This window comes from Protopterus annectens, chromosome 1.part0, assembly GCF_019279795.1.
Source record: "Protopterus annectens isolate FY-2018-M chromosome 1.part0, PAN1.0, whole genome shotgun sequence".
NCBI lineage: Eukaryota > Metazoa > Chordata > Ceratodontiformes > Protopteridae > Protopterus > Protopterus annectens.
This window is the reverse complement of record NC_056725.1, coordinates 1,526,557,251-1,526,578,458: the sequence shown is the minus strand read 5'-3', so window position 1 is coordinate 1,526,578,458 and position 21,208 is coordinate 1,526,557,251. Positions and strand designations below refer to the sequence as shown.

At 39.6% G+C, this 21,208-nt stretch overlaps 1 protein-coding gene across 1 annotated transcript in view; it reads right to left on the bottom strand.

Annotated features, from left to right (window-relative positions):
• Window positions 1–9,964: 9,964 nt before the first annotated feature.
• The window catches only part of GGA1 (golgi associated, gamma adaptin ear containing, ARF binding protein 1), a gene marked incomplete in the record, with an annotated part of 1,948,856 nt that continues 1,937,612 nt past the window's right edge, over window positions 9,965–21,208 (bottom strand). Inside the window, 1 exon segment of the mRNA XM_044067846.1 lies at window positions 9,965–11,281. Coding sequence (XP_043923781.1) covers window positions 11,165–11,281 — 117 coding nt within the window.

Here is a 21,208-nt window from a genome sequence, read left to right as displayed (position 1 = left end):
CCTTGTCTAAGGCAAAAAAAAAACACAGCCTCTATTGGACCACACGGCATTGCAGGCTGTTTTCTAAACGAATGAAAACTTGAACTAGCATCACCACTAAGTACTATATTCAATTACTGCCTAACCACAGGCTTTGATCTTGTAGAATGGAGAACAGAAACAGTTAATCCCCTCCACAAAGGTGGCTTAGTAACATACCCAGGGAACTGTAGACCCGTAACTCTGATCAGCATCATCTGTAAAGCCACGAAATGGACCTCATTAAAAAAAAGACACAGGTAACCTCCAAACCCTGGATGCAACCCAATTCGGCTTTGTCAAATCTAGATCCTGCCTGTTAAACCTGGTGGATTGCTTTGAAAATGTGACCAGGCCACTGAGGAGAGCAAATCTGTGCACACAGCATACCTTGACTTGGAAAAGGCCTTTGACATAATCCCACACTCAGGCTTTACCGATAAACTTGGCAAACTGAATGTAAACCCCTTTGTTTTAAGATGGGTTGCCAACTGGCTCACAAACTGGTCACACACTATTAAAGTGAGTGAGTCCACATCAACCAGCAGACCTGTCACCTGTGGGGTGCCACAAGGGTCAGTGCTGAGCCCCAACTGTTTGGTATATACGTCTCAGAAGTTCAGGTCAAAACTAAGGATCTGTAGCTGACCAAGTTTGCGGAAGACTGCAAACTGGGTGCAATTACTGAATCCCCAAATAATGTCAGTATACTTCAGAAGGGTCTTACACAGACCAACAACTGGTTTCTTAGTCATGGTCTCAGACTGAATACAAAGAAATCCATCATTATTCCCTTTGTAAAAACAATGTCCCTTCACACTATCAAATTAACAACAAAACCCTATGTACCTACAAAGTGATATGAGATCTGGTATCACAAGTAGACTACAACCTTACCTTTGACCACCATGTATCTATTATAGTAAGGAAAACTTCTACGCAGCACACTTGATTAGCAAAGGCATTGCCTCTAAAGCAAAGGAGGTTATAACCCCTCTATACTCATCACTAATTAGGCCTATAATAGAGTATAATGCCCCTTTCGGCACATACTGTACAAAGCATCTGCAGCAATTGGAGACCTCAGAGGTTTCTAAGATGATGAAGGGACTTCCAGCATGTGCCCTACAAAGACAGACTAAAGTCCCCTGCCACTACAATCAATGTCATATAGACTTAGGGGAGACGTATTCCTGGCTTACAGAACAATATCTGACCCAAACCTAATGAATTTACTGTACATCTGTAAATTAAAAGGGACTAGAGCTACCTGTTCCAGGGACCTAAATATGGCCTGCGACTTAAGTAGAATATGCTGGAAGGATATATTTGTCTCCCAGCAACTGCCACATCTTTGTAATAGTCTGCCAGTTCATGTGAAGCAGAGTACCTCTATGACACTTTTCAAAAGGAAACCGGACAAGTAAATGGGATACTGAAAATTCTTATTGGGGATAGCACCCACAACCCTCCTGGGCATGGGCAGTCATTACTAAATTCAATCCTTGGTACTGACTAGAGTATCTATGGTATTACTTTGGGATGAAACGGCTAGGCTTGAAATGACCTTGATAGCCTAGTAATCTCCTATGATTATGATTACACTTTCCATATTATCTTTAAATGTGAATGGTCAGAAAGAGTAGTGAACTATATTAAAGAAATGCAGAGTAGAAATAGCTACGCTACAGGAAACATATTTGGAAAGAACTGAGCATGTGAATTTGATAAAGAAAGGATTTCAGGATGGTTATTCAGTTGAATATAAGACAAAGAAAAAGGGGAGTACTTATATTAATTGTGAGTGGAGCTCCAATACCGATAGAAGAGGAAAAAAATAATGGTAGATTTGTAGTACAACAGGGCTACTAGCAAGGGAGGAGGATTACACTGTCAAGTATTCATATTCCACCTAAAACTACTAAAATGGAGCTTAAGAAAATCTGGGAAAAAATAATCAGCTTTCAGTAAGGAATAGTACTCATAGGTGGGGACTGGAATTTGATTTGCAAAAGTGAGGATTTACTTGGGGGGGACTAGAGAGGAAAATTTAACAAAAAGAGGGTAGATTTCTGAAGAAATTTCTGAAAATATTTGGCATGGAAGATGCAAATTCAGTAGTAGGAGTTCAGAAAGAATTTACATTACTACTCCACAAGGTACGAAAACTGGGTTAGGCTAGACAGAAATTATACTTCAGAGGAACATGTGCATTTAATTGACAGTTTTGGTACACATCCAATAATTATTTCAGATCACGCACCAATAACTAAAATAAAAATTCAGAGTAATGAAATACAAATCAGACACTGGCACTTCCCCACCTATCTATAAAAGAAAGACAAGATTTAAGTAATGGGTAGTGGAAATTATACAGGAGTTATTGGATAAGATAGAAATGTCTTCCGAAAATATAGCTAGGGTTGGAATAAAATTAAATGTAGAGTTTAAAAACAGGGTAGAAATAAAAGAAAAATATATGGTTAAGAAATAAGAATTAGAGAGACTGTCAAAGGTTAAAGTACTGCAGAATGGGGGAATCTTACAGAACAAGAGGCGGCACAATCTGCTGAGTGCTACAGAGAAAATAAGGGACTTCCTTGATAACATGCATGAGTTGAGAAAGATTGCGGTCAAGCAACTGTTTTTTGACAAGTCCAGAGCACAAAATCATTTAGCACAACGGCTCAGGCAATAGAAAGTAGAAGGGGTTGTTGCCAAGCTTAGGGAGCCTATAACAAGGAAAATAACCAGAGATCCTATAGAGGCATTAGAAATATTTTGGAAATTTTAAGAAAATCCTACAAATCAGAAAAATATGGAAATTAAGAAAAAGTACACATGGAAATACTTATGGAAGTATTAAACATGCCAAGGTTAGAGGTAGATGACACTCATTTACTAACAATTACAATAAGATGAGATGAGATAAAAATGGTGATGCATAATCAATCTACAGGAAAGCCTCCAGGAATAGATTGTATTCTTGTGGCAATTTGAAAGCTATGATGGAAGAAAGTGATAAAGATCTGGAAGGTTTTGTTTAACGGTACCTTAAGAGGTGGAGAAGCACCAACATCCTGGAAGAAAGTGGTGGTGGCTGTAATACCTAAAATGGTAAGACCCATCATATCCAGCTTCATATAGGTCTATTTCGATTCTAAACCATAATTATAAAGTGTTTATGTCTATAATGGCTAAAAGAATGGCAAAGGTAATTCCAAAATTGATATAGTTCTGCTTGGTTTTGTGAAGGCAACAATTAATAGAACAATGATGATCCAGAGGGAAGAAGAATTTAAAAAATTCAACTGTTGGTGGTGGGTCTTGATGCAGGGAAAGCATTCACCAGTGTCAGCTAGGATTTTATGAGTAGAACAATGGAAGCATTTGCATTCCCTGATAAAACTATAAGGCTGATTAGGAGGATATATGAGGGATCATAGGTAAAAATTAAAGTTTGAGGGGGTTCACTCTGATGAGTTCTGTTTGAGCAGGGAACCAAGCAGGGGTGTCTTCTCCCATTTTTGTGTTATATTTAGAACGACAAAGAAAACAAGGGACTCAAATTCATGGATATAATTGGTATGGTAGTCAAGAAAAGTTGACTCTATTTGCAAATGATATTTTATACCTGATAAAACCAGAAGACATTTCAGTACTGAGAAACATTCTGAGACAATTTCATGTTTTTTCCGGATACAAAATTAATAAAGGTAAAACAAAGGCAATAGCTGTAAACTATGTATCCACACACAAATTGGTTCAGCAATACCCATATTTATGGGCACATGATAAAATTAAGTACTTAGGAGTACGGATTAAAAGGATTATGTTGTGGCAGCTAAGGATATGTGGCAAGAGACTAAACAAAAAATAATGCAAAAACTGAGAAAGTAGAAGTTCTGTTTTATGGATTTGGATAGCAAAACATAAGCAGTGAAAAACGATTTTAGTCCCTTTAGTTTTATACACAAACCAGGCATATTTTTATCAACCAGAGGAGAAGATGTGGATAGCAATTAATAGAGAGTTGAAAGATTTTATCTAAGAGGGGAAGAGGGCATGATTCAAGTGGTACAAGTTGATCCTTTCAAAAAAAACACGGTGGTTTGGGATTACTTGATTTGAAGGGGTATTTCAGAGCTACACAGTTAAAGCTCATATACACAGCAAAAGTAGGAATCTATAATTCAAAGTAGAAAGGGATCATGATGAAACAGAGGGAAGCTCAAGAAATAAGGAGACTGGGATTTTGGATGCAGATCCTTAAGGAGAACAATAACCATACAAAATACTATATTCCTAAAATAGAAGAAAGTATTCCAAGACCTAAGCAGACATTAGGATGGAGAATAGAGATTCTGCTGATAGGAATGACTGCCATTAAGGGTATACAGAATAGCCAAGAGGGGGCTAGTATTTACTGGATAGAACTGGCAAAGAAACCAAGGTACTGGGAGCAAATAATTAGGGAGGGAAAGGTAACAGAATGGAAAAAGGCCAAGAATGAATTTGGACTGCAGGCTACAGATTTCCTTTCCTTTCCTATCAAGGACTGATATCAGAATATAGACAAAGAGAAAAACAGGGGGATCCTAAGCTAAAGACCAGCACTGGTAGAGTTTTTAGTACAATTTAGAACAGAAGTTGCTGTTAAAAAAATGACAATTAGTGGGCATATAAAATATTGCATGATAAGAAATCAATCACAGGAGGTTAGAAAGGATTGGGAAGAGAGACTGGATAAGCAATTCAAAAACAATGAGGGGGTATATGTATGGCTCCCAAACATGCAACAAAGTATAGGAGATTTAGGATCTTTGCTTGGAAATGTTTGCATAGGTATTTTTATACCCCAAGCAGACTAGAAAGAAATTTTCCTGAAGTAGATTGTAAATGTCAGCTGTATGAAGGGGAAGAAAGAGGTAACTGGGAACATTTTTGGGAGTGTAATGCACTGGCAGACTACTCTTAACAGAAATACTGTGTGATCAAATTGATGTAACTAAGGAAATTATTTTTCTGAGCCATGATACAGAATCGGAATTACCTAGACATAATAAAGCTTTGCTGAGTTTAATTCTGTTGGGTGCTATAAAAGCAATTACTACAAGATGGAAATCAAAGTCTAAACCAACTGCATTAAAACTAGTGAATATAGTAACAGAAAAAAACACCAGGTAGTGGAATCTTTAGAAAAGTGTTGGAGCAAATTATATAGAAAAAATGGAAATTGTGAGAACAATATAGGCAGAATAATGTTTTGTAGGAGGAATGAGGTTTAAGGGAAGGCAGGAACTGAACAAGCTTTATTTAATGTTTGACTGACAATGACTGGATAGATAAGAGATGTATTACATTTGCAACTGAAAATATGCCAGTATGGTTTGTTTTCATTTGACTATGCAGTAACTGATAATAAAGATGCTTATTGTTTAAAACAAAAAAAACTTGTTCCCAGTCTATCTTGTGTTGCCCTCACTGAGTATGGAGGGAAGTATTCAATATGGTTTACTAACTAGGCTTGTAATGCTCTGGCAAATAGTTACCTAGTACTTATCTATGAAAGTACTGCTTAGAAGGCCACAACACAATCCTTGGTTCACTTGCTGCCTTGCTTTAACACCTGGTCTCTAACATACATTAGCAATGAAGCTAACCTTCCTTCCTCCCAGCATGGGATTTTCAACCTGCCCTTAGTAAAGTCTTTTAGTGCTACTATAGCTAACTGGATCAAATCCAGTCTAGGACATTAGGGCCAAAGTTATGGCTTTATCATTCTGCTACTAAGTCTAAAGTGCCAGTTATCTTTGACACACACTGCTACAACATTTTTAGCTAACCCATTCTTAACAACACCCAACAGACCCCCACCCCTCAGTGCTGTAGCTGTCTTGTCTTTTATAGTATTCTAGCTTTTCCTGCTACTGTGGCATCAAATAAAAAAATGCACAGCCTTGGTTATGCCTTCCAATATGTCAGCTTGTTTATGAAGGACCATCTTACCTCTCTGCTCCCTTCTCTAATGATACCAATCGCAAGCCCCAGAAAAGGGACAGACACATTTAGACAAACATGTTGTCCTACTGTAAGAACAGATCAATGGCATACAGCGATAAAGCCCACTGACTATGACCCAGATCACCACATTACTATTAGCATTCTGGTCCTGAAAGACCTGGGTGAAAGAGTGCCTCTTGCTGGGTTGGCCACTCTTGATGGGCAGGGAGAGGTGGTTCTTGATTGGCCATATTTTCCAGCAACTGGGAGCTTAGAGGATGGCATCAGCCTGGTATCCCACCAATGCCGGTAACTCATGGGAGTGTGTGAAAGCACACACATATGAAAGGGAGAGCATGGATACTCCATGTTGATGTGACACTATCACACCACCTAAGGTATGGTTTAAGCCTCAACACAAATTTCCAGTTACCTGATTTAAGGGGGCCTTCAATTGTGGCCCCAACAGAGAAGTGGTAAGCAGTGTGGGAGCTTGCAAGCCATTCACTGGACTTTGATGCTGTTGGGGGGGGTCAATGGTAATAACAGAACTACTCTGTGGACACACAAAATGCCAGTTGGGATAGTCTTTGGGGTAGTCCAGAAAAGACACACTGTGCACAATAAGGCTGTAGTGGAGGTTGCTGGTTTTCAAATGGTCAGGATGAGAGCACCATTATTAAAGGGAAATGTGCACAGGCAGCCCCAGCAGTGATGCAGAGTTATGCTAGTTAAGACAACCACAGTTCTCATCCTCTATGAAGTAAAGCTGCTGTAGTGGTGGGGTAGGGGAAGGGTATCACATAACTCCTTCTGTTCCAGAGACATGCGGAAAAGTCACCACAAAGACCTGGGGTTGGGGAGTCAGGGACAAGGGCTTGTATGCCATTACTTTTAACTAGGTGTGAGCAGACATACAAAAAACATTCAAGGCTGCCTGGATGATGGTCAATCCAGAACATGTGCAATGGGGAATGTTACAAGTATGGGGATTCACTGGCTGGGTTTGAGTGACAGTGGACTGAGTGGTTGGGAGATGGTCAAAAAGCAGCTAGAAAAAAAATAAGTGGACATTGTCTTAGATTTTGAGGTTAAATCAGTAATACTCTGGGACATTTTTGGTAAGTTCACATCCCCCAAAATGATCTTTAGATGGCAACATACTGAATGAAGGAAGCTCACAAATGTTTCAAAATTTTCTACTGACAAATAAGTAGGCTGCATGTAATGATTAAGTAATCCCTGTAAAGACAATTTATTTACTTTTACTGTTGTCAAAATGGTGAACCTCTTTTCATTTTTCAAATATGCACTGACATAATTTAAACAGAGGAGACAGTGCTTCAATTTATCAATCTGATTACATGTGCAAATGATGTAGTCTCCTGGAAGGGAAATCCAGACATCTGGTAACAACATCAATGTCAACACTCATTTGTCAGATTAAACTGCTAGATTGGCTATACATTACTCAAGCCTGTAAAATTTGTAGTGGGTGATTTTTAGTTTAGTATAGGCCAAGCTGTTCAGTATTCAGCAGCTTAAGTGGAAAAAATGTAATGGACAGATGCATATACACAGAGAAAAAAAATTGCCAGAATTCTTTTCCCAGCTAATAATAAGCTGCATCTCCCCTACTGTTTGCTGACCTTCATCCTTACCTTCCTTGGGAGCCACTGTACAGTCAAGCTATCACAGGTTTTGAGGTTGTCCTAGCTCCTTGCTGTCTGACTAAAAAACGGCATCATATGCTACCATTTCTGTTCTGGAAAGCAAAGTTCCAGTCCTAAGATCACTGTTGACCAAGCAAGGGAAAATCTGGATCACTGGGGTGTCTCCATTTCATTCCCTCTAGGACTGGGAAATCAGTGTGAGACGCTAGCTCCCAACCACCCTACCTGGCTTCTCTTGGCAGCAAAGCCATTATTCAGACTCTGGTCACCTAGGTCATATTTAGGGTTTCATTTGTCTACATTACAAAGCCAAGGGCAGACTGTAAGGCTTTGATTCAATTATGAAATGACATAGGATACCTCATCCCTTAAGTGGGCACAACTTGCTCAGGTAGATATTAAGTAAATGGATTTACATGTTTACAGTCCTAAACTTGAGGCTTCATTACAAAGGTTACAAACAAACGAAAACACTGTATTCATTACTGAAAAACAGCACATCTTTGACTTCTCTAGCAACCTCTAGATAGTTTTTCTGCCTTGGACCATTTATGCCATGTGTATTACAATGCGCTTAATTTTTTTCACTGTTTTAAAAATTCTCTCCAACAGCCTCATAAGTTCAGAGGCAAGCAGTAGGCTAGATGCCCTTGCAGGCCATTTTAAGGCTATCCAGTTACCATTACTGTGCTGGAATTAACCTATCCCATTTGGTTAGAGACTGGCCTTACTCATCCCACAGTCAATAATTATATATAATTCCTAATGAAAATAACTGGGATCATACCATATATTTTTGAGGGGACCCATGCATGGGATAAAGCATTTAGGAGCTGCCTCTGTCCACCAATAGTATAGTCCTGGGATAAATTTTCTGTTTCCCATCTATAGCTCAATGTTGCGCTTAAATATAGACTTTGTTTTATGTGGATGGGGAGCCTATTCCCCAGCAGCGCTACCCTCTGCAATCCTGAGTGATTAAACAAAAGCAACCACGGGTAAATCCTGATATACCCAGAGACAGGAGTGGATTATTGCTATTACACAATTACATTACTTATGAAATTACTTACCTTTCTTAAATAATGTATTTGTATAAGGGCACTTCAGTCTTCATCTGAATTCTTTTCCCTAGCCTGATGTACTGGTCAAGGCATATGAGACTTGCATTCCCAAGCATGCACAGTACATCAGTGCAATGCATGAGAAGTGACAGAGAACACAGAATATCCATTGCCGTTTAAGGTTTTTAAGAGGAACAGCACAAAAATAAAAGGAAAATCAAGTAGATTTCGGTTTACTTCTGTAGAACATACCGATTTTTCTTGTACTTTGAACTGTCCCTCAGCATATACCAATAAAAGGTCTGGCCACTCAATGATGCTTCAATGGACAAACATTTTTATTATTGGTATATGCTCAATTTACAATGGGAAAGCTAGTTTGACTTTCCAAACAGTGTGCTTGTTTTTGAAATGCACAAAACACATGCTCTGTATATATATATATATAGATGCAGATGAGCAATTTAGTGGAATGCCAGTTCACCTAATTGTACTCGTTCATATTTTTTTCTGTAAACTGGTTACTACTATGCAGCTTTTCTCTCTGGACTTTCACCAAAAATGGGCTCCACTAACAGATCATTCCTGTTAACAATACATGCCTGCTTCTCGTATGGCCTCTCTTAACAGTTTAAAAAGAAAAAGACATTAAAACAGGGCCAGAAAACCAAGCTGCTGCAAGCATGAAAGTCAGTCTTCTACATCAAGTTTTGGCTTCACAACACAGCTCTGCATTGGCACGCACAGAGCCCACATGGTTCTAACTGCTACTAAAGTATGAGTTTCAAATCTGCAAGTCAAAAGTGTGCAGGTTTTCTTTTTCTCTGCAGTCCAGACTCCAGCTAAACTTCCTGCATTCATTACCACTCTGACTGAACACACACAAGAGGTATGCCTTTGCTTGGATCAATTTTCTGTGCAAAAAGTATAAAGAAATTGATAAATTCATATGGACAAGGGAAACAAGCACAAGAAAACAAATACATAATGTGCATCACTGATGGAGTCAAGCACTGGTGAACATGAGCAAACAAAACTGATATGAAGTGCACCACTGACATAGGTCAGACAGAGCATATACTACACTGTTAGCTGCAAAAATACAAACCTTATGTTGAAGCTATATGGTACGTTCCTATAACCTAGTAGCTGAAAATAACCTGGAATTAAAAAAGTATTTTCCCTCAGAACATTCTCCTACAATTCTAATTTTCTCAAGTTTTATTTTAGCCATTTTAGATTCAAAGACTCAGTAGTGTGCTTTTAAATTGATGCAGAATTAAAATTTACAAAGCAGACTGCTAACACTGCTCCAGAACTGTGAAGACATTGTTCAGCTCACAAACCTTTCACCTTTACAAAACAGAGATGCTGCCTAGCAGAAAACTGTTGTGTCCTGTGAGATCATACAAGTGAGATTAACCATTTCAGTCTGCATATTAACTCTGACACAGGCACTAGGGTTTTGCATACAAGCAGTGCATACATAAATGAAATCAGTGACAATCTCTCGCTGTACTGTTACTTGTTCCAAATGTGGATTATTAAACACAGGCACTCTTAAGGGGAAGAAAAGATTATTTTCCGTTTAGAATTTCATATTTAAGTAAGCAGGTAGATACCTTTTAACATTTTCCTTAGACAGTGACAGCTAAAACTACCAAAGCAGAGCACAGTCATTCCCCTTCATCCAATATCAAGAAAATAAATGATCAAGACTTCACAAAGAATCCTCCAGTAAATGGGATTCAGTAATGGCAAATCAATTCTGCATTTGGAGCAATGTTAGAACTAAAAGGAGATGAGTAACTTGTTTTTTAACTCACAAAACTGAGTGAAAGTGGTGAGTTGTGAGGTAGTATCTCTCTCACAAGACTGCAACTTACAAAAGAAATACAAAAATGAAATAGACAACACCAAGAAAATCCACAGTGTGAGTAAATGTTCTGTTAGCTACAAGAACAAAGGCAATGGAGCAAAAAAAGGAGCTACTTGGACCACTTCCTCCCAAATCAGCATACATCACACCCTTACATAAATATATTACATATTTTACAATAAAATGTATATTTTTTATAATCCCTGGGAGGAAACAAGTCAACAATTTTACAGTGTTGGTTTACAAAGAAAATAGCAGGGTATCCATATTCTGTTTTGAAGACCGGTCAAGTGTTAGTAGCTCCCACTGGTGTATTAGAGTCAGTTTTCCATTTTTAAGATATTCCAATATACAGCCATTCAAAAGTTGCCACATTCTAATGCCATAGTTCAGATTAAAAATGTCAATGTCCTTCTCCCTTTGCTGGGACACTTCACTAAAAGACAGAGACATAGATGCTTCACGTCTCTTAAGGAAGAGAAGTCATTTTCCTGAAAGAACTGAAAATGTTCAATCAATAACCAGTACTACTGTCTCACAGGTTTCCCCAAACTCAGGTGAGGAAACTGATCTACATCGCCCACTTCATTATATGTCTTATCCCCCATTGTGAATGTCAGTTTGTATCGTAGTCTGACTTTCTCCTGCAAGAGAAAAAAAGATTATGTTAGTGCCTTAAAAATACAAACATATTGATATCTTATAACTAGATCTGTGCACTTCTGCTACTGGATTAATCTTCAACAATTTGTACCACAGGGGAAAATGCAGGTAATTAAATGTACAGTTTTATGACTCGCCATGCAATGTCAGAAAACCAATCAACAAAGAAATGCAAAGATGTCAATGCCCAGGGGGGGGGGGGGGGGGGAATAAAAAAAAAATAAAAATAAAAAAAAAAAATATATATATATATATATATATATATATATATACACACACACACACACACACACACACACACACACACACACACACACACACCATACGCACATTAAAAAAACAGTGAGTAAATCCTAAAGTCTGGTTATTGAAGTTACAGTGGTATTAAACCAGTTTACATACATTGGATAAATGTCTCAAAAGAAGTGATAGCCAGGGCCCATCTTGGACTGCAGCAATGTCAGCCTGGAGACAAGAGTACAGCATTTAACTTAATCAGTGTTAACACTTCAAAGGGTTCAACAGTACAGACAAGATAAAAAGGGATCCTTAAGGGCAGGCATATTAACTAAAGACTGCATACAACAATGGCAGCATCTGTAACTTAAGTAGGTGGCTTTTGAGATGCCCCCTAAATAAGGCACTGTCTGTAACCCGTGCACCTTTCTGAGACTCTGCTTGAAAGATGGCTGTATTACCAACATCTGTGAAAGTACTAGGAAACCTTAGTGTTACAAAGGGACAAAGATCTCACAGTAAGTGAAGTGTAGGCCACAGCTCCTGGCTGGATGGGGTGTTATAAAATATGTTTACATACCTACAGTGGATATAAAAAGTTTAAACACCCCTGTTAAAATGCCATTTTTTTGTGATATAAAAAATGAGACCACAATAAATCATTTCAAAATGTTTCCCACCTTTAACGTGACCTATAATTATTAGCTTTTTACATTTTATACAGTTTCAAATTATGTTTCAGATACAGTATCATAGTTTTGCAATTATCAAAGTTAGAAATGATTTCCCTAAAATTATACTTTTGGCATTTTTCAATGTACAGTGGATATAAAAAGTTTACACACACCCATTAAAATGCCAGGTTTCTGTGATATAAAAAAATGAGACCACAATAAATCAGTTCAAAACTTTTACCACCTTTAATGTGACCTATAACCTGTACAATTCAATTGAAAAACAAACAAATCTGTTAGGGGACAAAATATAAAAAATAAAAAGCGTACAATACACTGGTTGCATAAGTGTGCACACCCTTAAACTAATACTTTGTTGTGTATGCACAATCTTAAACTAATACTTTGTTGAAGCACGTTTTGATTTAATTACAGCATTCAGTGTTCTTTTAGACCAATAGTGGCAGCAAGGGGCTCCAAAACGGAGCTTCTTGCAGCTTTTGTGGATCAATGGGCGAGGAGAGTAGTTTATGAAGCAGAACATATACTGAGAGACTCGTGGAACTGTTTAGAAAGTACAGTTGTGTACACTTAACATAAATGTAGATGTTCGAGTGTATTCACTGTTGCAATCATCACACTTAGGTTATCTGCCTGCAGGTAGCCCTCAGTCAGCCCGAATACCAGAGTCTTGGGATTTCTGTGTCAGATCCTGTCGCTTCTTCCATGATGTCAGGTCGTCAGGGGTATAAAACATGCAGCAGACACAATCACATCAGTTTTTCTTGCCCCAGATGTCAGGAGCCCCCAAAATAGGAAGCAATCACATGTTAGAAAGTAAATACCACTGCCATAAGATATGGTCAAAAAAGAGGATAAGTATAGAAAAGACAGAGGAGGGGCTGGAGGGAGGGTAACCAGAACTGCAACAGTGAATACACTCGAAAATCTACATTTATGGTAAGTGTACACAACTGTACTATGTTCTTCGTGTTTCACTGTTGCAGTCATCACACTTGGGTTGACTCCCAAAGCTGAGGAAGGGTGAAGGCAGTCAAGAAGTATTAGGGCTGGCTAGCAGGCCTTGTAAGACTGCTGTGGCAAACCCAGCTCTGGATATAGAAAAGATAGGTAAGTGGTAATGCTTGGTGAAGGTGTGTACAGAGCTCCAGGTTGCAGCTTCCAGGATGTCCCTGGTAGGGGGACTCCCCCTGAGACATGCTGTAGAGGTTGAGGTAGCCCTAGTGGAATGAGGTTTGATCCCCTGTGGGGTAAGTTTTCCATGGTGTTTGTAGCAGAAATGGATGCAGTGTGCTATCCATTTTGAAATGGTTTACTTTGAAATGGCCTTGCCCTCTGCCCCTGTAGCAAAGCTGACTAGCAGCTGGTCAGATTTTCAGAAAGGTTTAGTCCTGTCAAGGTAGAACCTGAGCTGTCTGCATTACTAGGAGTGCAGGATCCTTTCCCCTTTATTCTAAGGATTAGTTAAAAAAAGGTTGGTAAATGGATGGATTGGTTTAAAACCACACTGGATACCACCTTGGGCATAAATGATGGGTTAGTTCCGAGGGAAACCAGCCGCAGTGGTGCAGCGGTTAGCGGTTGTCACCTCACAGCAAGGGGTTCTCTCATTCGATTCTAGGCTGGAGTGCCTTCTGTGTGTAGTCTGCATGTTCTCCCCACAGTAGAGTGACGTTAAAAGACATGTAGGTAGGTGCTAGCGTGAATGGGTGTGCCTTCTTTGAAGGTTGGGCATCGGGCTGGCAACTTGGCACCATAAAAATCCACTGCCAATCATGTGCGGACCGGAGTTTCTCTGTCGCGACCCCTAACTGGGAAAAGCCGAAAGTCTTTTTTTTTTTTTTAGTCCTGAGGGAAACCCTGTCCGCATGGAAGATAATGAAGGGTTCCACAGCCATAAGGGCCTGTAACACAGACACTCTTCTTGCTGAAGTGATGGCTAGAAGTAAGGCTGTTTTCCAAGAGAGGAATTTTAACTCTGCTGTAGCAGCAGGCTCAAAAGGGTGGGGGGGGTGTGAACTTCTCTAGTACAAAACTAAGGTCCCAGGCAGGAGTGGGAGCTCTCCTTGGGGGGTCTTAAATTGTTAGTTCATCTCAGGAACTGTTTGATCAGAGGGTAAGAGAAGAGGGGTGGCTCAGTATTGTAATAAGCTGAGATGGCAGAGGCATGAATCTTAATTGATGAGAAGGATAGGCCTTTGTGGAGCAGCTCTGCTAGATAATCTAAGACTTGAGGTAAGGTGAGCACGGCTGTGTCCTTTCCAAAGACTGGCTCAAGAACAGTATCTTTTCCACTTTTCTGAATAGGATTTCCTAATACTAGGCCTCCTAGCCTCAAGGATAACATCCAGCATCTGTTTGCTGAGGGTTGCTGGTGATGTATTAAGGGAATAAGCCAGGCTGTCAGGTTCAGGATTTGTAGCTGAGGATGCAAAATCTGTCCCTCCTACTAGGACAGCAGAGAGGGGGGTCTGATGTAGGTGCCAGGGTGGCACTGCTGTCAGACTGCGTAGGAGTGGGTACCAGTGCTGGCATGGCCAGTCTCCTTGGCCTGTGCTGTTTGATCTTGAGTACTACTTTTGAAAGGAAGGGCAGAGGGGGGGAAGGCATAGATTGAGAGGTGTTCCCATGTAAAGGATAGGGCATCCACTTTCCATGCTTGGCTGTGGGGAATTCTGGTGCAAAATTTGCTCAGTTGATGGTTTTGAAGGGAAGCAAAGAGGTCCACTTCTGGTGTCCCCCACCTGTGTATTAGACGTTTGAATGAACTGGGTTCCAGTTTCCACTCGCATGGGTCCATTCGATTTTTGCTTAAGTCGTCTGCCAGGGAATTTTGTTTGCCTGGCAGGAATTGAGCTTGCAGGTGCACTTGATAGCTCAAGGCTGTGTTCCACACAGCCACGGCTAAACTGCAGAGTAGGTAGGAATGAGTTTCCCCCTGCTTGTTTATGTACCACATAACTGTGGTGTTTTTCTGTCTCTATCAAGGGTTGTACTGGCAGGATGAAGTATTTGAAGGCTGTCAGTGACTACTGTACAGCTAGCATTTCTTTTTGATTGATAAGCAGGTGAATTTGTCCTGGGCTCCATTTGCCTTGAATGCATTTCCCTGCCATGTGAGCCCCCGCCCCCCATGCATAGTCTGATGAGTCTGTTGTCAGGGTTTGGGCGGTGGGGGGGGGGTTGAGTGAAAGGGAGTCCCTTGTTGTGGTTGCAAGCCTCTGCCCTTAGGCAAGGAATGATAGGAATCACTGTTTCCAGGTCCTGACAATGTTGACACCAGAGACTTTTTAAGTACCATTGAAGTTTCCTCATAAGCAGTCTTGCATATGGAATTAGAATGTATGAGGCCATGAACCCTAGGGCTTGCAGTATTTTTCTTGCAGATAGCTGGGTTTGGGTTGCCAGTAGTTTAAAGTAATTTGTCAAATAAACCTGCTTTGAGGAATGCCATCTGGGAAGTTGTGTTCAAGCTTGCTCCTGGGAATACAATCTTTTGGCTGAGTACCAGATGTGAGTTATTTTCGTTGATGGTATACCCCAGAGAAGTTAGGAGTCTCTTTACAAAGGTCAGGTGCTGAAGTAGCAATTCCTGACTGTCCGCCTGAATCAGGCAATTGTCCATGTATGGGTAAATTTGAATATTTCTCTGCCTGCAGTATGCAATGGCTGGAGCCAGGCACCAGGCACTTTGTGAATACCCTGGGCACAGTAGATAAGCCAAAGGGAAGTGCAGAAAACTGATAGTGCATAGAGCCTGCCCTGAAACATAGATATTTACTGCAAGATTCCCTTATGGGGATGTGCAGATAAGCTTCTTTTAAGTCTAGTGTGACTAGCCAAGAGTCCTTGGCTACCATAGGAAGCAGCTGCTGGAGTGTAAGAATTTTAAATTTTGGCACCACCAGGAAGGTGTTGAGAGTTGACAGATCCAGAATAGGGTGCCAAGAGTTCTCTTTTCTGGGCACCAGGAACAGTCTGGAGTAGAAACCCTGTCCTCTTTGCTCTGTTGGAACAGGCTGAATAGCCCTGATACTGAGAAGAGAAAGTACTTGCTTTTGGGCCCCTGCCCACTGGTTTGGAGGAAGGTCTGGCAATCCGCTTGGGTTTGGCAGTGAGTGGAAGTAGAATCTGTATCCCTGGGATACAATGTTTAAGACCCATCGGTCCTGCGTAATATACTCCCAGTTTTTTGCATGCAGGGAGTTTTCCTCCTAGGGGTGCAAGTACTTGGGCATGGCTGGGAAGGACGAAGGACAAGTAATTGTGAACTTTTTCCATAAGTGGGTGGCTTACCACTCCCTGTTTTTGAGGAGGGAGCACTCCATTGTTTAGATCTGTGCATACCCTGAGACTGTAGTCTTTGTGGTCTGTTGCCCCTGGGTTTGGACTGAGAAGGTCTGGGAGGGACTGGAAAGGACCATTTTTTTTAGGCCAATGCCTACTATAATCTAGGTGGCTATACGTGTAAGACATCTTTAACAGTTTGCATAGATTTAGTTTTTTCCTCCATCTTTTTAAGAACATCTGCTTTTGAGCCAAACAAACATTCTTGGTTTAATGGAGCATCTAGTAATTTTGCTTTGACATGATCTGGAAAGTTTTGTTCCTTCAGCCAAGTATGCCTTCTCAGAACACACCCAGTGACAGCAGCCCTGCAAGATGCTTCTAAGGCATCAAAACCACACTGCAAACTATGTTTACCAACTTGGTTTGCCGAATGCATCAACTCTTGTAAATCTTTATTTTCTGCACAATCAGGGATCAACAACATTTTTTGTTTAATTAGTTCCATAATTTGCTGCTGGTACTTCAACATGTGAAACTGACAATTTAAAGCCCTGATGACAAGAGTTGCAGAGGTATATACCTTCTTATTCCATCTGTCTAAAGCCCTCGAATCCCTGTTCAAAGGGGTAGGGTTTTTGGCTGTAATAGCCTTAATACCTTTAGGTCCCTGGGAAATAGTCTCTGGATCCGCAGTGGTATTTTTAAAATGAAATTTGTAAGCGTCAGCTACTCTGTACTACCTGTCAGGCTTTCTAGGAGCTGGTGGTAATGTATCAGGGGTAAGACTGGATTCCATGACGACATCATCTACAATATCCAGGACAGGGGGTATAGCTAGAGACCTATGCTGAGGCAAGTCTAAAAATTCCCTGAGTCTCTTTTTAGACTGTGGGGGTAGCCCTGGTATTCCCAGTGGAAATGCTCTCTTACAGTATGCAAGGTTTCACTGAAAGAAAAGTCCTCTGGGGGGGGGGGGGTGCAGAAGGAATGGAATCCTCTGCATCTGAGTTCTCATAGGTAAATAAGTGCATTTCCTGGTGATCACAGGGGTCAGAGTCATCAGACTCAAGTTCTGTAGAATCAGAAGGAAAATCAATTCTTTGTCTTTTAGAGGGGGAAGGCTGGCTTCCCCTAATTAAAGTAATAAGGTCTTCAGCCATTCTAAGCATTTGTTTCTGTGGCATGGGAGCTTGAGAATGCGCTTTGGTCTTCGGTTTCCTAGGCGTAGTGTGAACTCTGGGCCTGAGAAATTCGGTAGTTTTAGTCATTAACGAAGTAGTCAGTTTAATACGAATATTGGAAGGTCTGAATACACCCTCAGACTCCGATGCCATAGTCAAAGAAGCATCTCCCGGCATACTGGACTCCGAATGGGACTCAGTAGAGGTCTGCAAATCTTTCTTTGTAATAGAGTATTTCACAATGAAAGAGGTGGCAATGATAGATTAAGGATTGAAGAGAAGGAACTTAGGTGGCAGTTAAGATTAAATGCCATAGTAAAACTAAGCTTGAGTGATAGCATATCAATTGCCCCCGTTTTGAAGCAACGGGCCAACATCATTTAATACAATATAATGCAAAAGGTCAAAAAGGTTTTTTGGTTAGACTGTAAAAATAAGTTGGAACTTTAAGGCAGGTTTTCTTGTGATTTACACTTTTATCACAATTTAACATTACTTTTTTTTATCATTTTTTACAACATGAGAAATTTTAAAAAAAGTTATTTGATAATTATATGGAAATCAAATATAAAATGTAGTTTTTAGTAATATAAGGAGGTTCTTAAATAAAATCAATTAATTAATTGATTAGTTCTTCATATTATGGATGACTGTTGATTTTTTATTGGCTGTTTTGATATGTGATGGGTTTATTTAATTATTGTGTTGCGTGTGCAAATGACTCTGAGGAAACCAGATTGTCATTGGCAAAAGCGCTTAGTCGTTTGGTACTGTGAATTGTGGATTAATAAAGCGGAGCTTTCTGGCCGTTTTTGGCTGTTTTTATTTTTTTTACTTTCATAATTATCAGTTTTTCCCTTGTTGGGCAATAGTTCGTTTGTATTTGCTTCAACAAAGTATTAGTTCAAGGGTGTGCATACACAAAGTATTAATTTAAGGGTGTGCATACTTATGAAACCAGAGTATTGTACGTTTTTTTTTATATTTTTTCCCCTTCCAGATTTGTTTTGTTTTTCAACTGAATTGTACAGTTTATAGGTCACATTAAAGGTGGGAAAAGTTTTGAAATTATTTACTGCGGTCTCATTTTTTTATATCACAAAAACCTGGCATTTTAACAGGAGGTGTGTAAACTTTTTATATCCACTGTATATTGAAAAATGCCAAAAGTATAATTTTAGGGAAATAATTTCTAACTTTGATACTTGCAAAACTATGATACTGTATCTGAAACATATGAAACTGTATAAAATAATATAAAAAGCTAATAATTCTACAGCACTTGAGCCTTTATTTTGGTAAGAAAGGAAAACCTAGCCCTTTGCAATGACTGGACGTATGGTGTGCCCTGCAAAAATCTAATACTTCTTTACTGAATGCTCCATTCTGGGCATAGGAAAAGGGAGCAATCCTACAATGGGACTCAGGCTGACCTCCTCATCATTTAACAGTGATACTTGGGAGAGGTAAAAATGAAGCATGACATAGCAATCTACAGTGTATACTCAACAGAGGAGCAAAATTAAGATCCACAACAGTAGTGACACCCTATTTCTCAAATGTGAGGGATATGTTTACTTTATATCAGGCTCCAAGCTGCTGTGTGAATATGGCAGAAGTGCTCTCCGAGTTTTACAGACAAACTCCTTGCATCGGCTTCAAACAATTTAACATAGCTTACAAATTCAAAAGCATATTACCCCACATCCTAAGCAAAACACAATCAGTACCTATCGGGGGGAGGCTCACTAGCATACTCTGAAATTGCTAATGATGGTTTATAATGAATGCGATGTATATAGAAACACTATAAGATGTAACAGATATTACACATCCTACTCTTCATGACTTTATAAATCAGTCTGTTTTCTGATCTAGTCTATAAATTGTTTGCATATGTCTAAATACATTTCTCGAACAGCTTGTATGTGGTGAATACTTTTCCATTATTTTCAAAACTATTCATATTTCTACACACTTGTATTTAACTAACCTTGAAACTGAATCCACCATCTCAGTAATACTGGCAACTGTATTTTTGTCATTTAGTTAACTAGATATTATCCATTATTGTACAGCTGAACTATGCTCTCTGTACAGTCTAACTCTTCTAAAATGTATTGCATATATTATCCCACTCCATGTTTTTTATTCCTGGGCAATGGTTAAAGGGTCATTTGGGATCAGTCTTCAATTTCAGTCAGCAAAGTGAGCAAGTAAAATTAAGTAATGACTTCCTATATGACACAAGAGGCTTTAGGTTTTCCATGTACTGTTAAATGCCAACACAAACACGCACCCATTAAAGTTTAGGTCAGACAATGCAGAAAATGTCTCACCAACAGAACAAATGGTGAACATTTTGAGATAAAGTGATTTGTGTTCAAGAATGCAGTGATCTCAATGAAGTTCCTAGAAAGGTTGCTAACAAATAACACAAACAGCAAGTGACCTAAATAAAGGGACTCACACAGTGTCATGATGAATTGGGGCATCCATGACTGAAGTACAATTGTGCAAGTATACTCACCATAACAGTAGATGTTTTAACAGATTACTGCTGCAGGAGCCTAAGCTGTGTGGGTTATATCCTGAAGAGAATATGACCATCGGCCAGCTATCAAAGCTTCAGGTCACCTTCCACTCACTATCTGCCGAATAGCTCAAGTAGACACACACAAAAAAGCAGCAGTCAGGGCGCTAAAAGCTTCAGAGTTTTCTTACCTTAAGAACAGAGGCTAGAGCTCAGGAAAGGCAAAAGCTAGATAAGAAGAAAGTAAGTAAATCACATAAAAGCAGCAGTTAGAGTGCCAAAAGCGTCAGATCATTCCTGCCTCAGGAATGGAGGTTAGCGGCCTGAAAGGTAAATACTAGGAAAACAGAATAAAGCATATAAACATATGTAAAAAGATATATACAAGGAGTATAAACATCCACCCTGGCAAAACAGATGAGCACTAGGAAGAGGATGGAAGGACGGAACTGCAACAGTGATCAAAAAGAATATCTATTGTTATGGTACGTTCTTAGAAAACTGTACTATGCTGTTACAGAAAAGTCCTCTTAGAAAATTGTACTATGATCAACACTGGATCAATGTTGCAGCAGCTTAAGGTATTGGGCAGATAAAAACTTAGGGAGGAGGAAAAGCTCCCAGAGAATGGTCCTAGCTAAATCAGTTCTGGACCAGGGAAAAGAATGCAGTTATTTAGTGTATGTACAAAGGACCAAGTTATCACTTCTATAGTCCACCCCTTTCCAAAATGCCACAGAAGAAGCCAAGGCCCTGGAAAGGTAGGCCTCAACCCTGCCTAAAAGTGACTTGTTATGGTGAGAACAGTAGAAGTAGTAACTTGAGCCAGCAATTTAGAACTGTCTGCTTTGACACTGATTGTCCTCATTTCTTACCTTCATAGGCAAACAGATGACTGGTTAAACTGAAGAATTTATTTTATCTAAGTACTACCCAAGCTTTATGTAGACATGCAGAGTATGCAGAAATCAC